Genomic DNA, 17,947 nt, shown 5'->3' with positions numbered 1-17,947 from the left:
TGAGGCTGATCTGAGGGCAAAAGAGGGGGTTGCAACTCAATATTAGGAAGGTGTTCTTAATGTTTTGTACACTCAGTGTTCAGTATGATCTGTATGTTACAGAACTGTACATTTTTTCTAAAGATAACATTATGTAGTTCGTCAGAAGTTCACTGAGTTAGAGAATCAACATTGACCATCTCAATGCACTTTAACATCCAGAATATAACAAGTCGCAAAATACCAAAATATTTTGTTCTTCTTCCTGAACAAACACACTAATGGACAAACCCACTCTTCTCCCACTCTTACAGAGCACTGAAAGAATTCAACTCCCTGACCCCCAACTCACACACACACATCCACCCTCTACCCCTCTGCCAACCTCTAAACATTCCCTCCCGGAAGTGTGTGTTTATGTGAGTGTGTCGGGGGCAATTTCAAAGACAGCTGCTGGGACTGCTGGAAAGGCACTGACTAGAGCAACACAGCCTCGACCTGCACACCAGAGGAGGGGGAGAGGGAAAGAGGGAGCGAAGGATGGAGGTAGGGGTGGCTCTCGGCATCTGCTGAAGCTCTACAGACTGTGATTGAGAGTGAAGGGGAAATCCCACATGCACACGGGGTGTGGGAGCAGAGTTTGGTGGGAGGAAAGCAGACTTTAGAACTCGTTGCTTAAGCTTATAGATGACACGCAACACAACGCGACGGTGAAGGGCAGCAGGAAAATGACACTCTGATATATCTTAAACAAACTCACACCAATGACCATACAACATTTGCAAGTTTTTCTTCTTCCATTTGCTGTCTCCTGGAGCGCACTAAGCAGGATTTCATAAGGTGGTCGTCTCTTCCCATTTCATTACCAGGTCGTACTAATTCTGTTAAGATGACTGTATTACCTAGGTTTTTGTACTTCTTCCAAATGATTCCCATTTGTCTGCAGAAGTCGATGTTCAAACAACTGGACAGCTACAACTCCACCTTCATTTGGAATAAGTCAAATCCACAAATGAGAAAGGTATTTCTAGAGAGACCTAAGCCCCAATTTTTTACACTACTACTGGTCAGCAAATATATCTAAATGTGTGTATTGGGTTTCTACATTTGAAAACAAGGATTTGGGCCATCATGGAGCTACAGTCAATCCTTCCAACTTCTCCAGTCTCACTCCTGTGCTCCCCACTGCCCATGTTTTGAAACCCATTGTCAAGAACTCCCTTAAAATCTGGTCCCATTTCCAAAATCACTTTAGCCTTAAAAAAGCAAGTGACTTCTCTCCATTAACATCTAATAATCTCTTCCCAGTGTCACAGATTGACACGGCATTCCAGTTCTGGCGTAGGAACGGTCTGGTGAGGCTTCCCTTAATTTCCGCTCGAGCAAACTAAGTGTCCAGTTGAGAGGGGCTTAGATCTTAACCTGTATTTGAAGAGCACAATCTCCAGATTATACGACATAATACATAACATTAATCCGCCTTCCTTGGCAAGTACAAAATCTGCATGGGAGCAAGACAGAGAGCTACCCGATGATATATGGCAACATAGTATCCACACCTCATAATTTTGCATAAGGCATGGGCTCATTCAGTTTAAAGTTTTGCACCGTCTCCATTACTCAAATGACAGATTGGCAAAAATGTACCCAAATGTGGACCCCAAGTGTTTGAGATGCCACCAGAGTCCAGCGACTGTGGGACACATGTTTTGGTCATGCCAATCTTTGAGTGGCTTCTGGGACCCCATTTTTGAGGCATTCTCACATATGTGTAATACAACTGTTAGTCCCAACCAGTTCACTGCCATTTTGGGGGTACTTCCCCTAGACCAGAATGCTACCACGCATTAGGCGAATGCAATAGCATTTGCCTCGCTGCTAGCTCGCCGCCTTGTCGTCTTTCACTGGAAGTCTGCAAAGGCGCCCTCCTTTATGCAGTGGGTTAAGGAGGTGATGTCATCTCTGCCTCTGGAGAAGGTTAGGTACACTGTGCTTGGGTCACAACAAAAGTTTGACTTAACCTGGTCCCCATTAATACAATACGTGGAGAGCTTGTTTTTTAGTGTAACTTGCATATTTTGGTAAGCAGTCATGTCTGTTCTAGTGGCCATTTGTACTGATAAGAATTTTTATTGAACATTTTCCATAGTTTTTATTTCTATTACGGTTTTTCTGTTTTTTTTCTGGCCTATTTAATTTACTTTAATAGTATATCCTTGTGTGATGCCTTGGTGGGTGGGAGGGAGGGAGGGAGGGAGGGAGGGAGGGAGGGAGGGAGGGAGGGAGGGAGGGAGGGAGGGAGGGAGGGAGGGAGGGAGGGAGGGAGGGAGGGAGGGAGGGAGGGAGGGGTTGTACTCTTCTTGTTCTCATATTTGAAAATCTATAAATACATTTTTTTTTAAGACTAAAATGTAAATGTAAAATGAACAGTAAGACTTAATGAAAAATGTGATCAATGTGATTTTTCCCTTCCGCAATTCCATTTAAGTACAATGTTGCTCTGAATGCATCCAGCCCTTTGTGTCGTTCTGCAATTAGTGGGTGGTATATTATCTGGCTAATCTGGTTGGAAGGGGTTCAAGTAGCACTGGGAATATTACTAAATTCCAGGATGTCACTCATTGGGAGGGGAGGAAGCTGTTCTGGACAGATAAATGCAGTCTTTTTTCAGGAAACTTGTAGTTTGAATGGAATATATCGTTTTAGTGGAGTTTAAGTCAACAAAAACAAAAGAGATGTGGTGAGAAGTGAGAACAACCACAAGCGTGTTGGAATCTCTTGGTTTAGAAAAGAGGATATTTGCATAGAAGAAGAACCTGAGCAGTTGAATGGTCCCAAATGACAGAATGTTAACTGACTTAGCTATGTAATGACAAAAAAAACTTGAAATGCAGAGACAAATTCCCTGCTCATATCCCTAAACAATGACAAACACTGCACAAAAAAAAATATTTAGGGTAGAGAAAAATCATCTTCAGTCGAATCAAGTCAAGTCAATATGATAAGCATCAGGATTGGCTATCAATTGGATTTGAGCTCGCATACAGCATTAAACACACTGAGAATCTCACTGCCGATAGACTGCCGATAGGTAGGCCTACTTATCAAAGTGGGGGGCCGTTCCTTCTCTTGCTAGAACAAAAGCGGTGCCTGCTGCGTGCTGACCCGGTAGCGACAAACCTACAGATTATACTTGTAGAATCGCAATGCTTGTCAGTGGCCAACAACTTGACTTTGAGCCAATCAAAGAGCACGAACCCCCACGTGGGGGAGCCAACAAAAATATTTAAAAAATAGGGCATTTTCTCAGTACATCCAGGGATGAGCCAGTCACACTTCATATGCAATGTTGGCTAGCTAAGCGCATAGACGCAATGTATACAACACTAAATACTTCCTCCAAGCTTGCTAACCACTGTAGCTAGTATTGACCTTATAATTAAATCACAATGGATTAGCTAGTTTCCATGAAACAGCTGTCTGTGTTAGCTGCCAAGTTAGTGCAGTGTCCTTAGCTAGCTAGCTATGTTGTACTAGCTAGCGTATATGCTAACATTAGCTAGCCACCTAAACATTTTGCTATGGACTGGCACTGGCAGTATAGAATTATGGAGAGTGAATTAAATAGTTTCTTCATCACCTTGCAAGGTACTGTAGTTATCTAGCTGTCCCATCTGACTAGTATTTAGTTTAGTTCATTAGGATCCCCATTAGCTACTGCAAATGCATCAGCTACTCTTCCTGGGGCCACATAAAATCTACAAATACATGACAATGTACAGAACAGTATTAGACAATAACAACATAGTATCAACAAGGACTTTCTACAAAATACCAACATTAGCGCAGATACAGTAGCTTCGAATCTAGGCCATAAGCAATACACACGGATATGCATTGCCAAACAACACTACTGCCACCTTCTGGTTTGGAGTATTTTACCAAAGCTGAGTCGCTGACACCTTCCAAGGTCTTTGCTGTGTGAACAAAAGAGATTGACTGCCTCTTTGGAGATAAATCACACAATAGGCCTGCTGTGTGAGGAACTCATCAATTCTCTGTGCCGTCTGTTTTTTGATCCAACAAAAGGCGGGTCACGTCACAGACAAAGCTTTCTTATGGGGCACAGGGATGAGCTTACCTGGGCCTTCTGGGGTTAATGTTTTGTTAATTCACAACAATGGGGCTCAGCGCTTTTTAACAAACAGACTAGTCATTGTTTGGGTTAATTAAGCCTTACACTACACCGTCTGGGATCCATAGCTATAGGGGGATTTAATATATAATGCAGTAGATACATGAGAGAGAGAGAGAGAGAGAGAGAGAGAGAGAGAGAGAGAGAGAGAGAGAGAGAGAGAGAGAGAGAGAGAGAGAGAGAGAGAGAGAGAGAGAGAGAGAGAGAGAGAGAGAGAGAGAGAGAGAGAGAGAGAGAGAGAGAGAGAGAGAGAGAGAGAGAGAGAGAGAGAGAGAGAGAGAGAGAGAGAGAGAGAGAGAGAGAGAGAGAGAGAGAGATTTGGGGATAACCGGGGTAACTTTGGGCAACTTTCAGGTGCTTGGGATGATCTAAAACATTCTAAACTAAATACATATGTGGATCAATGAATGTATCATTCTCTACCAATCATCATCACATGATTTGTTGGTATGTGATATTCTACAGTATAAGGAGGCACAGAGCCAAATTTATGAAGGTGGGTGTTGATAGCCTTATCAGTCACAACGAATTGACTGACATTCCAAACCCTCCCAGCAACATTCCACATGGCCTTTCATCACCCCCAATTCATGGCATTTGAGCAATTTATGCTAATTGTTTATCATCAAAGAATACTTTACTTTGTGAACAGATTTTCAATGATGTGATGTGTGGCATATGCATGAGGTGGTTAACTAATTGAGAACACAGCTGACAAAACTATTACATTCTATCTTTCATGGATAAAATCGCCTATCACAATGAATCCATAGGAAGGGGAACAGTCAACGTGCATGTGAATATCATAATTGATGGGCTGTGCATTTTTTCCATTGATATATTTTGCAGCTATTCTCGTGCATAACTAAGCTACTATTTGCGCATGTGCATAAAACATCATTCTACTCACATAAACAGTGTCATATGTGCCATCGAAGAAGAACATTGACTGATTCAAAAGAAGTTTTTGAGTTTGGTCGGTCCCTTGCTCCAACAGTTGGTCTCCAGCTTGCTCTCCATAATCAAACATGTCGCGTTTGCTCAAACCGTTCACTGATAACGCAATGGCAAAAATAGTTGCCCATCCTAACCAACCTCGTTGATGAAGCTCCATATTTAAATACGTCTATGCCCAGAACTTGTATTCGTTTTAACCAATAGGCTTGCCTACACAGTTTGTCAAAGCAGTTCCGATGCGGCGTACACCTCAGGGCGCACAATAACGGAATGAATCCGCGGTAGTAAAAGCCCATATAAAGGGAGGGTGGAGTTGGAGAAGGCGGAGAAATATGCATGGGACACTTGCGCGGGATTGCCTGCCTCACATACCGCTTTCCAGTCTTCACAATCATGCATCTGTCCGGACCGTTTAACCTTCTCTCTTCTAGATATACTAAATAACATAACCATGAAAAAGTAGATTTAAGTCCCTTTGCCTTTACTCGCAGTCTTTCACCAAACAAACTGAACCTTGTTTTTTCATGAATTGATAACCACGTATTTAAGCAATTTATGAGTGATGATTTTGGGTGCAATATTACAGATCATTATATATAACAAATCATTATGTAATGTTTGTCCAACAACATACTGGTGGTTAAACATTTTTAAATGTGTAATTTACCAAGCTACAGCAACTACAGCGGCAGGTAGCCTAGATGTTAAGCGCGTTGGGCCGGTAACCTAAAGATTACTGCTTCGAATCCCCGAGCCGTCTGAGTGAAATATCTGTCGATGAGCGCTTGAGCAAGACACTTCACCCTAATTACTCCTGTGAATCGCTCTGGATAAGAGTCCGCTGAATATTGAAATGTAAACATCAACACTGTTGAGTAGAGCGTCATGCCAATATATTGAACAGCTGAAAAGTGTTGCCTATGTTCCCCTTCAACCCACATTTTGTTCCAAGTTAAGTAACAGATTGTGAACAATTGCAAACGGTTGCAAAATAACTATATAATATGTGGGCAACATATTGTAGTGTTGCAATGGCAGGTCGCCATTTTCTTTTTCCAAACCAGATGAACTAGTTAAGCAAATTAATAACAAAGGAGAGAAAATATAAAGGTACTAGAAACATTGCTTGTAATTGCCTTATTTTTTGTTGCTTTCTTTTTCATTCGAAGACACTGCCACCTGCTGACTTGTCTGAAATGTGATGTCAAAGAGTCTTTAACAATCCATTTGAATGGACGAGGAGCATTTCATCATCTCTTTTTGTGTGTGATGTATTTGCTTTTTGATTGAAATGGAACTACATGTACCTGTTTTACACATGTAGTTACTACATTCAGAGGTAGTATTGTACCACCCTCTCTATTCCTATCAGGGCCTGGTCAGTTTGATGTACAGTGCAGGCTTTACTGGCAGACGTTTACTTCTTAAAATATTTAAGAAAATATCTATGATGCAGCAATCATCAAGAGGCATTCTTGTGTGTGTGTGTGTCTTTGTATAAGTGTGCCAGGGTTGAAGTCAATTCCTTTTCAATTCTCTCAATTTAGGAAGTAAATATTCCTCAATGCCTCGTTTTAAATCATTTGTTTTAATGGAAACTGGGATTTCAGCTTACTTTCTGATTTGACTGAATTGAAATGGAATTGACCCCAACCCTGATGTGGGCATATGAGTGAGTGAATATCAGAGACTATGCTCCCTCCTTTTTCTTGCAATCTGGGGTCTCCTCCTTCACTCTGGCTATATGCTCTTTGCAGCCCCTGCTGCCAAACCCCTTCTGACATATCAGCGGACCTCTAGCTGCTGCTTCATTTTAGGCCTCTTGGACTTTCTCAGTTCCTGATTGAGAATATCCCTCAGCCGCTTCCAGGAAAGGTACGCAGACACCGGCCTCCACATGCTGCATATATTTAGCTCGGGGGATGACAGTTGAGGTCTCTTGAGCTGGCTCACTTCCTGATTGACGGAATGACTATCCGCTCCCATGTCAGGGGGCAGCAAAGGTACCCAGAAACCTGACTGGCATTGGCACTGGCCTCCACAGCACTCTGGGACAGGTCTGGACACTGCAAGGCCTGCTTGGTCAACTTGGGGCCCGACAGCCTTCTGAGATGAGTCTTCACAACCAACCTTCTTCAGGATCATCCTAATTGCAGAGGCGTTTCTGAGGTCGGCACACAGGATGCACTCCCAGAGGACTTTGGCCTTGCACCGGTCAGCGGCTCTGACTTTGGAGCCAAGAGATTGGGTCTGTGGTCAGGCTGTTGGAGACCAAAAACTTGACCCGTAGGCCGCTGTCACTATGAAAACTGGGGTTCTCCTCAGAGTTGAATCCTATGTACTGCAGTGCAGTTCTCTAGGCCCTCTACTCTTTTCTATTTGTACCAATGACTTGCCACTGGCATTAAACAAAGCATGTGCCCATGTATTCTGATGATTCAACCATATACGCATCAGATACCATAGCTAATGAAGTCGCCAAAACCCTTAAGAGTTGCAGTCTGTTTTGGAATGGGTGGCCAGTAGTAAACTGATCCTGAACATCTCTAAAACTAAGAGCATTGTATTTGGTACAAATCAAGTTCTAGACATCAGCTGAATCTGGTAATGAATGGTGTGGCTGTTGAACAAGTTGGGACTCAATTTATTGGTGTTACCTTAACTGTCATGGTCAAAACATATAGTCAATGGTTGAAAAAAATGGGGAGAGGTCTGTCACAAAGAGATACTCTGCTTTTTTGACACCACACAAAGCAGGTCCTGCAGGCACTAATTTTAGCCTATCTTTATTATCCAGTTATATGGCCAAGTGTTGCAAAAAAAAAGAAAAGTGGCACATCTTGCTCTTCGTTGTGATCAAAGGGCTAATATTAATACTATGCATGCCAGTCTCTCTTGGCTGAGAGTTAAGGAAAGACTGACTGCATCACTTGTTTTTATAAGAAGCATGAACGTGTTGGAAATTCTAAATTGTTTGCATAGTCAACTTACACACAGCACTGACAGACATGAATTTATTTGCAAATTATGGTGGAAAATAAGTATTTGGTCAATAACAAAAGTTTATCTCAATACTTTGTTATATAACCTTTGTTGGCAATGACAGAGGTCAAACGTTTTCTGTAAGTCTTTACAAGGTTTTCACACACTGTTGCTGGTATTTTGGCCCATTCCTCCATGCAGATCTCCTCTAGAGCAGTGATGTTTTGGGGCTGTTGCTGGGCAACACGGACTTTCAACTCCCTCCTAAGATGTTCTATGGGGTTGAGATCTGGAGACTGGCTAGGCCACTCCAGGACCTTGAAATGCTTCTTACGAAGCCACTCCTTCGTTGCCCGGGCGGTGTGTTTGGGATCATTGTCATGCTGAAAGACCCAGTCACGTTTCATCTTCAATGCCCTTGCTGATGGAAGGAGGTTTTCACTCAAAATCTCACGATACATGGCCCCATTCAGAAGCTAATCAGAAGCTAGTTAGCTTCTTTACTGGCTAATCGTTAGTATTCAGCTAACCACGGTTTGTGGTCATCAGCTATCCTTTAGCTCGAAAATCGGCAGTTTTGTACGGCGCGGCTCGGACCGGAACATACCGGACCTATTTTTCTCTCCATGTCCCTGGATTTCTACCGCTAACTCTGGACATTCATACCTGGATCTCGCAGCTAGCTAGCTGCTATCCGTGTGACTATCGGCTTTCGTCGATACCGGAGCAAACATCAATTATTCCGGAGCTAGCCAGCTGAAGAGTTCCATCAATCACTCCTGGGCTACAATCACCTATCCGGACCCGTTTTACTGCCAACGCGGAGCCCCACCGGGCCTTCACAACTGGACTACCGACATTATCTACCCGAAGGAGTTATCCGGCTGGCTCCTCCGTCGCGACGTTACCTGAACGCCCATCTGCGGTCCGCTAACCGTTAGCTGTCATATCGGCTGCTATCTGAATAGAGCTATCGGACAATTTATTTATTTTTATTTTATTTTTTCTTGGGCCTCTATAACTATATCTATTGTTTTTTTTTGTGTGATTTGGATTCATCCCCTCTACCACACGGAACCCCACTAATCCTACCGACGGAAACGCATGAGGTGGCTAATAACAGACCTCCATCCTATGCTAGCTTGCTACCGATGGCCCGGCTAGCTGTCTAAATCGCCGTGACCTCAACCAACCTTTCTACTCACTGGACCCTTTTGATCACTCAACTAAGCATGCCTCTCCTTAATGTCAATATGCCTTGTCCATTGCTGTTCTGGTTAGTGTTTATTGGCTTATTTCACTGTAGAGCCTCTAGTCCTGCTCACTATACCTTATCCAACCTATTAGTTCCACCACCCACACATGCGATGACATCTCTCGGTTTCAATTATGTTTCTAGAGACAATATCTCTCTCTTCATCACTCAATACCTAGGTTTACCTCCACTGTATTCACATCCTACCATACCTTTGTCTGTATATTATACCTTGAAGCTATTTTATCACCCCCAGAAACCTTCTTTTACTCTCTGTTCCAGACGTTCTAGACAACCAATTCTTATTGCTTTTAGCCGTATCCTTATCCTACTCCTCCTCTGTTCCTCTGGCGATGTAGAGGTGAATCCAGGCCCTGCAGTGCCTAGCTCCACTCCTATTCCCCAGGCGCTCTCTTTTGATGACTTCTGTAACCGTAATAGCCTTGGTTTCATGCATGTTAACATTAGAAGCCTCCTCCCTAAGTTTGTTCTATTCACTGTTTTAGCAAACTCTGCCAACCCGGATGTTCTAGCTGTGTCTGAATCCTGGCTTAGGAAGACCACCAAAAATTCAGAAATTTTCATCCCATCTACAACATTTTCAGACAAGATAGAACTGCCAAAGGGGCGGTGTTGCAATCTACTGCAAAGATAGCCTGCAGAGTTCTGTCCTACTATCCAGGTCTGTACCCAAACAATTTGAACTTCTACTTTTAAAAATCCACCTCTCTAAAAACAAGTCGCTCAACGTTGCCGCCTGCTATAGACCACCCTCTGCCCCCAGCTGTGCTCTGGACACCATATGTGAACTGATTGCCCCCCATCTATCTTCAGAGCTCGTGCTGCTAGGCGACCTAAACTGGAACATGCTTAACACCCCAGCCATCCTACAATCTAAGCTTGATGCCCTCAATCTCACACAAATTATCAATTAACCTACCAGGTACCTCCCCAAAGCCTTAAACACGGGCACCCTCATAGATATCATCCTAACCAACTTGCCCTCTAAATACACCTATGCTGTCTTCAACCAACATCTCAGCGATCACTGCCTCATTGCCTGCATCCGTAATGGGTCAGCGGTCAAACGACCTCCACTCATCACTGTCAAACGCTCCCTGAAACACTTCAGCGAGCAGGCCTTTCTAATCGACCTGGCCGGTGTATCCTGGAAGGATATTGATCTCATCCCGTCAGTAGAGGATGCCTGGGTATTTTTTTTAAATGCCTTCCTAACCATCTTAAATAAGCATGCCCCATTCAATAAATTTAGAACCAGGAACAGATATAGCCCTTGGTTCTCCCCAGACCTGACTGCTCTTAACCAACAGAAAAACATCCTATGGCGTTCTGCATTAGCATCGAACAGCCCTCGTGATATGCAGCTGTTCAGGGAAGCTAGAAACCATTATACACAGGCAGTTAGAAAAGCCAAGGCTATCTTTTTCAAGCAGAAATTTGCTTCCTGCAACACTAACTCAAAAAAGTTCTGGGACACTGTAAAGTCCATGGAGAATAAGAACACCTCCTCCCAGCTGCCCACTGCACTGAAGATAGGAAACACTGTCACCACTGATAAATTCACCATAGTTGAGAATTTCAATAAGCATTTTTCTACGGCTGGCCATGCTTTCCACCTGGCTACTCCTACCCCGGTCAACAGCACTACACCCCCCACAGCAACTCGCCCAAGCCTCCCCATTTCTCCTTCTAAAAAATCGTGAAAATAAGACCAGTGCAATTTTTCCAACATCATGACACTTATTTGGAGCCTGTGGCTCAAGTGGTTTGAAAGCTGTTGAGGTTTGAAAGCGCGAATATCCGTCAAATATCCCATTTGAAACTGGCTTTACCTCGTATAAACCCCCAGTTCCAATACCAAATCAAACAAAAAATATTATCAAGTCCTGAATCAAGTCTGTAAACCTACAAGTCTCCCATAGGCAGACAGGTTCCCTCCCACATTGACTGTTGCCATAGATCTGTGAACTTAGAGTCAGCAAATATCCCTCTCATAAACCCTTGTTGACTAGTGTTCAAAACAAAGTCCACAATTTGTGTGGGTGGCAACCGGCGTCTTTAAATCAGCCAGCTTTAAATCGTGAAGTAGCCTATGCAATTCCTGAAGCCCAGTTGCGATGCTTGGGTCGGTGGTGTTGTTGTGGCTCTTTATCCTCCTTCTATTCTTCTTCATCAGGGTCCGCCGACCTAAAAACTTCCCACCAGGACCCCGTCCCCTGCCCATCCTTGGCAATCTGCTACAGCTGCATCCTGTCAACCCCCTCAAAGACCTGGAAGGGGTAAAGTAGGCTATACTTTGTAGGCTAGAGTTAGACCAACTCTCGCTAGACCTGCTACGATTACGCTGCTGGAAATAACTTTTTTTTGTGACGCTAATATTTTGGATATAACTTTCTTCAAGCAACTCGTAATATAGGTCAACGGATTCCTATTATTCTGTATAATAAATCCAAGTCGCTCCATTTAGTATGTATGATATGTTATGATATGTGTGTATTGTGTGTGTGTATTATGGATGACCATCACCTATTTCGTAGGATATGTTACGAATTATCATTTGTATTATATGTTATGAATTTGCAAAAATGAACAATATGTTATGAATTTGCTGGGCCCTCCCTGCACGCACGCACCACGTCTATTTATATATGCACAGCACTGTTCATGTCATGTACTGTCATGTTGTGTCTTGTTTCTGTCCTTTCCCTTCACCCTGTCTCCCTCTGCTGGTCGTTGTTAGGTTACCTTTTCTCCCCCTCTTTTCCCCAGCTGTGCCTTGTCTCCTCCTAACTACCTCGTCACCCCTTTTCCCACCTGTTCCCTTTTTCCCTCTGATTAGTCCTCTATATCTCTCTCTGTTTCTGCTCCTGTCTTTGTCGGATTCTTGTTTGTGTTGTTCATGCCTGAACCAGACTATCGTCATGTTTGCTGCAACCTTGTCCTGTCCTGTCGGAACCTGCCGGTCCATCTGAGCCTACGTTTTGTTTTGTTATTAAAGAAGCTCTGTTTACGTTAATTCGCTTTTGGGTCCTCATTCACGCACCGTAACAGTTCATGACAAAAAAAACTGTTCACACCCCTCTTGTTGGTGGAGAGGATTTTGCAGGTTTAAAGCTTATTTCCTGCAATTCTACAAATTTTGTCATGGGGTGCAAAGAAAATGTTGCCGTTTTAAAGCTAAATTTCTTGCAATTCTATACAGTTTCCCGTGTCTAATGTGTATTCATGTGATATTTGAGTGACAAAAAAATTACAACAAAATCTATGGGACTGTAAGAACCTTCAAGAGTCAATTTAAATCTGGACAGGGTTCTTAAAAGTAAGACAAGTTTTGGAACCACTGCCTTAAGTAACCATCTGTCTTTTGTAACCATACCAGAGGTAACATCATACTAATTTGAGAGTCCCGGATCTACATTTACTATGTTGCGTCTAGTCTATGAGACCAGTCTGACTGAATGGGTATTAAGTGTGATGTAGGCTAAAGTTTTAGGACAACAGATACAATAGTTGTAAATAAGAATTTGTTCTTAACTGACTTACCTAGTAAAACAATTAGGGAAAATTGTGGATAAAAACCATGCTTTCTGTTATTTCTAAACCGTAACATTCTATGGGATTTGTAAACAAGGAAAAAATATTGAATAAAAAAAAGGGAAAAACTTTATTATCCTGGTGTAATAACACACTAACAACACCGTATAGATATGTTCTGAATAAGGTTGAGCTATTTTGTTATTACACATAAAGAAAGGAAACCAGGGACTCAATGTTTAATATCAGAGTGCTACACAACTTGTAAAGGGAGAAATAATAGTAGTCAGCCAAGAGTTACTCCTGTTAACCACTCCAAAAACGCACGACTGAAAGCTTATCCATCAACCCTTGCGTGCTTGAATAACATTTCAAAAGAAAAGTTCCCCATTATATTCTCACAATAAATACTCCCCCCTGTCCCTCTCCTTCTGTGCTTCAGCTGAAGAGGCGCTATGGTAACGTGTTCAGTCTGTACATCGGCTCACGGCCTGCAGTGGTTCTGAATGGCCTGGAGGTGGTTCGTGAGGCACTGGTGACACGCGCAGCGGAATATGCTGGACGACCAACCCATATGATGGTCAGCCACCTCTTCAAAGGCAAAGGTAGAACTTTCTTGACCCCTTTTATAATATGTATTATAATAAGGGAACTATGTGTGTGTATGTGCCACTGGCGGTATCTGAGCCCTGGTCTCCCACAGGAGAAACCAACGTCTTAAGAATTAGCCCAAAAGGAAATCCCCCCCTTGGGCTGAGGGTGACACTGATTTTAAAGTCGCAGGCATGAGACAGTGAGTCCGACCCACTTACGCTCCGTGTGTGTTTGTTTGTATGTGTGTGTGCCGATCAGGGATCGTCATGGCCAATTATGGCTCCAGCTGGAGGGACCACCGGCGCTTTGCACTGACCACGCTGAGAAACTTTGGTCTGGGCAAACGCTCCATGGAAGAGCGCATCCTGGAGGAGGTGTCCCACATCTGCACTGAGCTGGAGAGCAGTGCTGGTACAGTCTCACACACACAACGTCCTAGTAATCACAGTCATCACTGTACATATTTATGTCATTATCAGCGCTTAGTATCCACCCCAAAGCTCCTCCAAATACTATATCAAACCATTACACTATTAACCCCTTGTTGTTGTAACACGCTTCCATAAACCACACAAACATCACAGAAATAAGATACTCTCAGTAATATTCCCAGTATGACTATATTTACTATACTTGTTTTAACATTAGGTATAAAGACTCTGGGGATTGTTACTTTATCTATCCTGTCAGTGTGTTCAATTCAGTAGCTCTGTGATCGTTGTTCTTACCTTGTTCGTGTGTATTGCCTCGTGTGGTGATCGTCGCTGTGCCCTGGTAGGTGGTTCGATGGATCCTCAGCACCTGTTCCATCTGGCTGCATCTAACATCATCTGCTCGCTGATTTTTGGAGAGAGGTTTGAATATGACGACCCCGTCATCCTCACCCTCATCCAGAGGTTAGAGGAGTTTACCAAGGAAGCTCTCGGACCTTGGGCCATGGTACAGTCTAAGCCCTCCGTGCTTACTAAAAAAGGGTTCCAAAATAGTTATTCGGCTGTCCCCAGGTAGAACCCTTTTGGGTTCCAGATAGAACCTGCTGTGGAAAGGGTTCTACACTGAACCCAAAAGTGTTCTTCAAAGGGGTTCTTCAAAGTGTTCTCCAATGGGGACAGCAAAAATAATCCTTTTAGATTCTAGATGGAAACTTTTTTTTATAAGAGTTACATGATCATCACTGACCTCTCTGTGCTAGACATGACACTCTGATCCACATTCCCCTCTGTTTTACCTCCATTTCCTCCCATCTATTTTTTGTAGCTCTATGAAATCATACCAGTCTTGAGGCCCCTCCCTTTGCCATTCAGGAACGTTTTCCACAAATTTGATAAAATGAAAGAACATATCAAGAAGGTTGTGACCAAGCACAAACATTCAAGGGTCGCAGGAGAGCCCAGAGACCTCCTTGACTGCTACCTGGACCAGATTGACAAGGTAGGAGAACAATAGAAGTATGGTTCTAAAGGTAAAATAAAGAAGATAAGATATAAAGTAAGTAGCCTGTTTCTCCTGTTTCTGTAGCATTAAGAAGCTTGATGTAGAAGTACACCCCTGGATAGGACACTAGTCTGTTGCAGGACTTTACCCTGAATCCCATTTGCCAATCAGAGAGGCATCGGGTCCCATTTTTAGTCTTTGGAATGACTTCTGTGAACGGGGCAAACATTTTCATTGGGCTGGTAGAAGAGGAGGACGTACTTTACAGGATGGAGCAGGGTGGAATGCAGAATTGAATGTAGATGCCTTTGGTGTCTGCGTGCGTGTATGTGTTTGTGTGTTTCAGACAGCTGATGGAGGCTCCACATTTAATGATGCTCAGATGGTGTCTCTACTACTTGACCTGTTCATTGCTGGGACAGACACGACTTCCAACACCCTCCGCTCTGCCATGCAATACCTGATGACCAACCAGCATGTACAGGGTGAGGAAATACATACACAACACACACACTGGCAGACATTTCATTCAATTCGATGGCGCATGTAGACAATGGTTCCGCATTCACGGTAAACGACGCATATGTCGGCTAAATAGGAAATTAGCTGTAAATATTAAACATTCTACAAGACTTGATCGGATGGAAAACCCGGCCAAAGAGTGTGTGTTTGTCCCAGATCGCTGTCACCGAGAGATCGCCGAGGTTCTTGAGGGGCGTGCAGACGCTTCGTTTGAGGACAGACATGCCATGCCGTATGTTCAAGCCACGATCCACAGCGCATGAGTGACACCGTTCCTCTTAGCGTGTTCCATACTACCTGCAGCAATACACAAATAAACAGCTACCAGCTGCCCCAGGTGAGCATTACCATGACGACTGATATGCTGCCTGTTGTTGACCTTAGACTTATAAAGGTCTCCTGGGCTACAGTGAATGATGTCCTTCTCACCCTTAATCCCTCTCTCCCTCATCTGTTCCAGGGCACGGTGGTGATTCCTAACCTGTCTTCAGTGCTGCATGAAGAGGGCCAGTGGAAATTCCCTCACGAGTTCAACCCTGAGAACTTCCTCAACGAGGTCGGAGAGTTTGTGAAACCAGAAGCCTTTCTGCCATTCTCTGCAGGTGCCTTTTTGCCAAAAGCGTCAATATCTAAAGCTTATAAATTATACTAAGACAGGAGAATATGTTGACATAAAATGCCAGGCTGCATGCATATGAAGGTATGAGCGAAATGTTGTTCTCATTGATAGCCGTGTGTGTGTTCCCTAGGATCTCGTGTGTGTCTGGGGGAGGGGTTAGCACGTATGGAGCTCTTCCTGGTTCTAGTGACATTGCTTCGGCGTTACCGATTCGTCTGGCCTGAGGATGGAGGTGTCCCAGATTTCAGCCTCATCTTTGGTGGGACACAGTCTCCAAAGCCCTACCGCCTTGGAGTGCGCCTGAGGAGCAGCAAGGAGCTACCCACAGTCTCCACAAGAGAGATCTAGTTATGTCAGACAGCAATAGATCTTATTCTGTAATAAGTAAACTTCATTTCAGTAATTCATCCGATGAGTAGTTTTTCAACAATGTGTAACCCACCATTTAATGCCTTATAATCTGTGTCAGTTTCTGTAAGGATCAGATATTGGAATGATCATTCATTTCAGCATGCTTGCATGTATTTTGTAATCCATACCATTGTTAAAACTATTGGTTTTGTGTTTGTTAATTACAACGAATTGTATTTTCTTATCAAGTTTTCTTAAGTAAAATAATAATGACTAAAACCATGTGATTTGGATTAAAAATGTGAACCTCTGATTTTATGTCCTCCCATCCCCTTACCTGCATCTGTAACTCTTATGATTGAGGTTGAATCTCCAGAACCCCAAAAAATGTTGATGATGCTCTTATATAAGCTGCAATGCTTAACCTAGTATTGCAGACGAACGTTTCATGCATAGTTATTGCTATTTGCCTCCTAGATATCATATGCTGGACATTTTTTATATAAAATTGTTTCTTAAAGCTTCTAAATGCTTTCGCCTTTACCAAACTGATTATTGCTCTCAGATCAATAATAACCACTCAGATGTAAGTAATTTATGGAGGGACCTCTATAGTCTCCTCTCCAGAAAGATCCATGAAGAAATCTCTCCTCTGCACTGGGGGCGTTTGAGTGGCCTGCTTTTCAAAGTTTGTGCATTATGGGGAGAAACATTTGAAGACTTTCGCCTACATGTTGACTGCATGAACATTAAAACAGCCACGTGATCAAAGATCATGAAGTTCCAACTACAGTCTACTTACATTTTCTGCAGTTGCTCCTCACCAGCCGCAACTTGCAGCTATCTCCTGTTTTGTTTTGGTTTGACCCACGTACTTTGGTGCGAAAAGTGCAAATCAATCCCAGAACAACAGCAAAGGACCTTGTGAAGATGCTGGAGGAAACAAGTACAAAAGTATCTATATCCACAGTAAAACGAGTCCTATATCGACATAACCTGAAAGGCCGCTCAGCAAGGAAGAAGCCACTGCTCCAAAACCGACATAAAAAAGACAGACTACCATTTGCAACTGGGGACAAAGATCGTACTTTTTGGAGAAATGTCGTCTGGTCTGATGAAACAAAAATAGAACTGTTTGGCCATCATGACCATCGTTATGTTTGCAGGGAAAAGGGGGATGCTTGCAAGCCGAAGAACACCATCCCAACCGTGAAGCACGGGGGTGGCAGCATCATGTTGTGGGGGTGCTTTGCTGCAGGAGGGACTGGTGCACTTCACAAAATACATGGCATCATAAGGAGGAAAATTATGTGGATATATTGAAGCAACATCTCAAGACATCAGTCAGGAAGTTGAAGCTTGGTCACAAATGGGTCTTCCAAATGGACAATGACCCCAAGCATACTTCCAAAGTTGTGGCAAAATGGCTTATGGACAGCAAAGTCAAGGTATTGGAGTGGCCATCACAAAGCCCTGACCTCAGTCCCATAGAACATTTGTGGGC

At 43.2% G+C, this 17,947-nt stretch overlaps 2 protein-coding genes across 2 annotated transcripts in view; one reads left to right on the top strand and one right to left on the bottom strand.

Annotated features, from left to right (window-relative positions):
* The window catches only part of LOC110486033 (nidogen-1), a 69,244-nt gene extending 63,838 nt beyond the window's left edge, over positions 1–5,406 (bottom strand). The window contains exon 1 of the mRNA XM_021557343.2: positions 5,085–5,406. Coding sequence (XP_021413018.2) covers positions 5,085–5,288 — 204 coding nt within the window. The 5' untranslated portion in view covers positions 5,289–5,406. The remainder of the gene's footprint in view (positions 1–5,084) is intronic.
* Positions 5,407–11,371: 5,965 nt separating this feature from the next.
* LOC110486032 (vitamin D(3) 25-hydroxylase) lies at positions 11,372–16,889 on the top strand. The gene is given in 10 exon segments (XM_021557342.2): positions 11,372–11,668; positions 13,366–13,528; positions 13,776–13,928; positions 14,296–14,456; positions 14,775–14,948; positions 15,298–15,436; positions 15,630–15,725; positions 15,728–15,810; positions 15,934–16,075; positions 16,223–16,889. Coding segments are annotated over 10 exon segments (1,491 nt in total). The 5' UTR covers positions 11,372–11,506; the 3' UTR covers positions 16,441–16,889.
* The last annotated feature ends 1,058 nt before the right edge of the window (positions 16,890–17,947 follow it).

This window comes from Oncorhynchus mykiss, chromosome 13 (genome assembly GCF_013265735.2).
Source record: "Oncorhynchus mykiss isolate Arlee chromosome 13, USDA_OmykA_1.1, whole genome shotgun sequence".
NCBI classification, from domain to species: Eukaryota; Metazoa; Chordata; class Actinopteri; order Salmoniformes; family Salmonidae; genus Oncorhynchus; species Oncorhynchus mykiss.
This window is presented reverse-complemented; position numbering and strand designations above follow the sequence as displayed.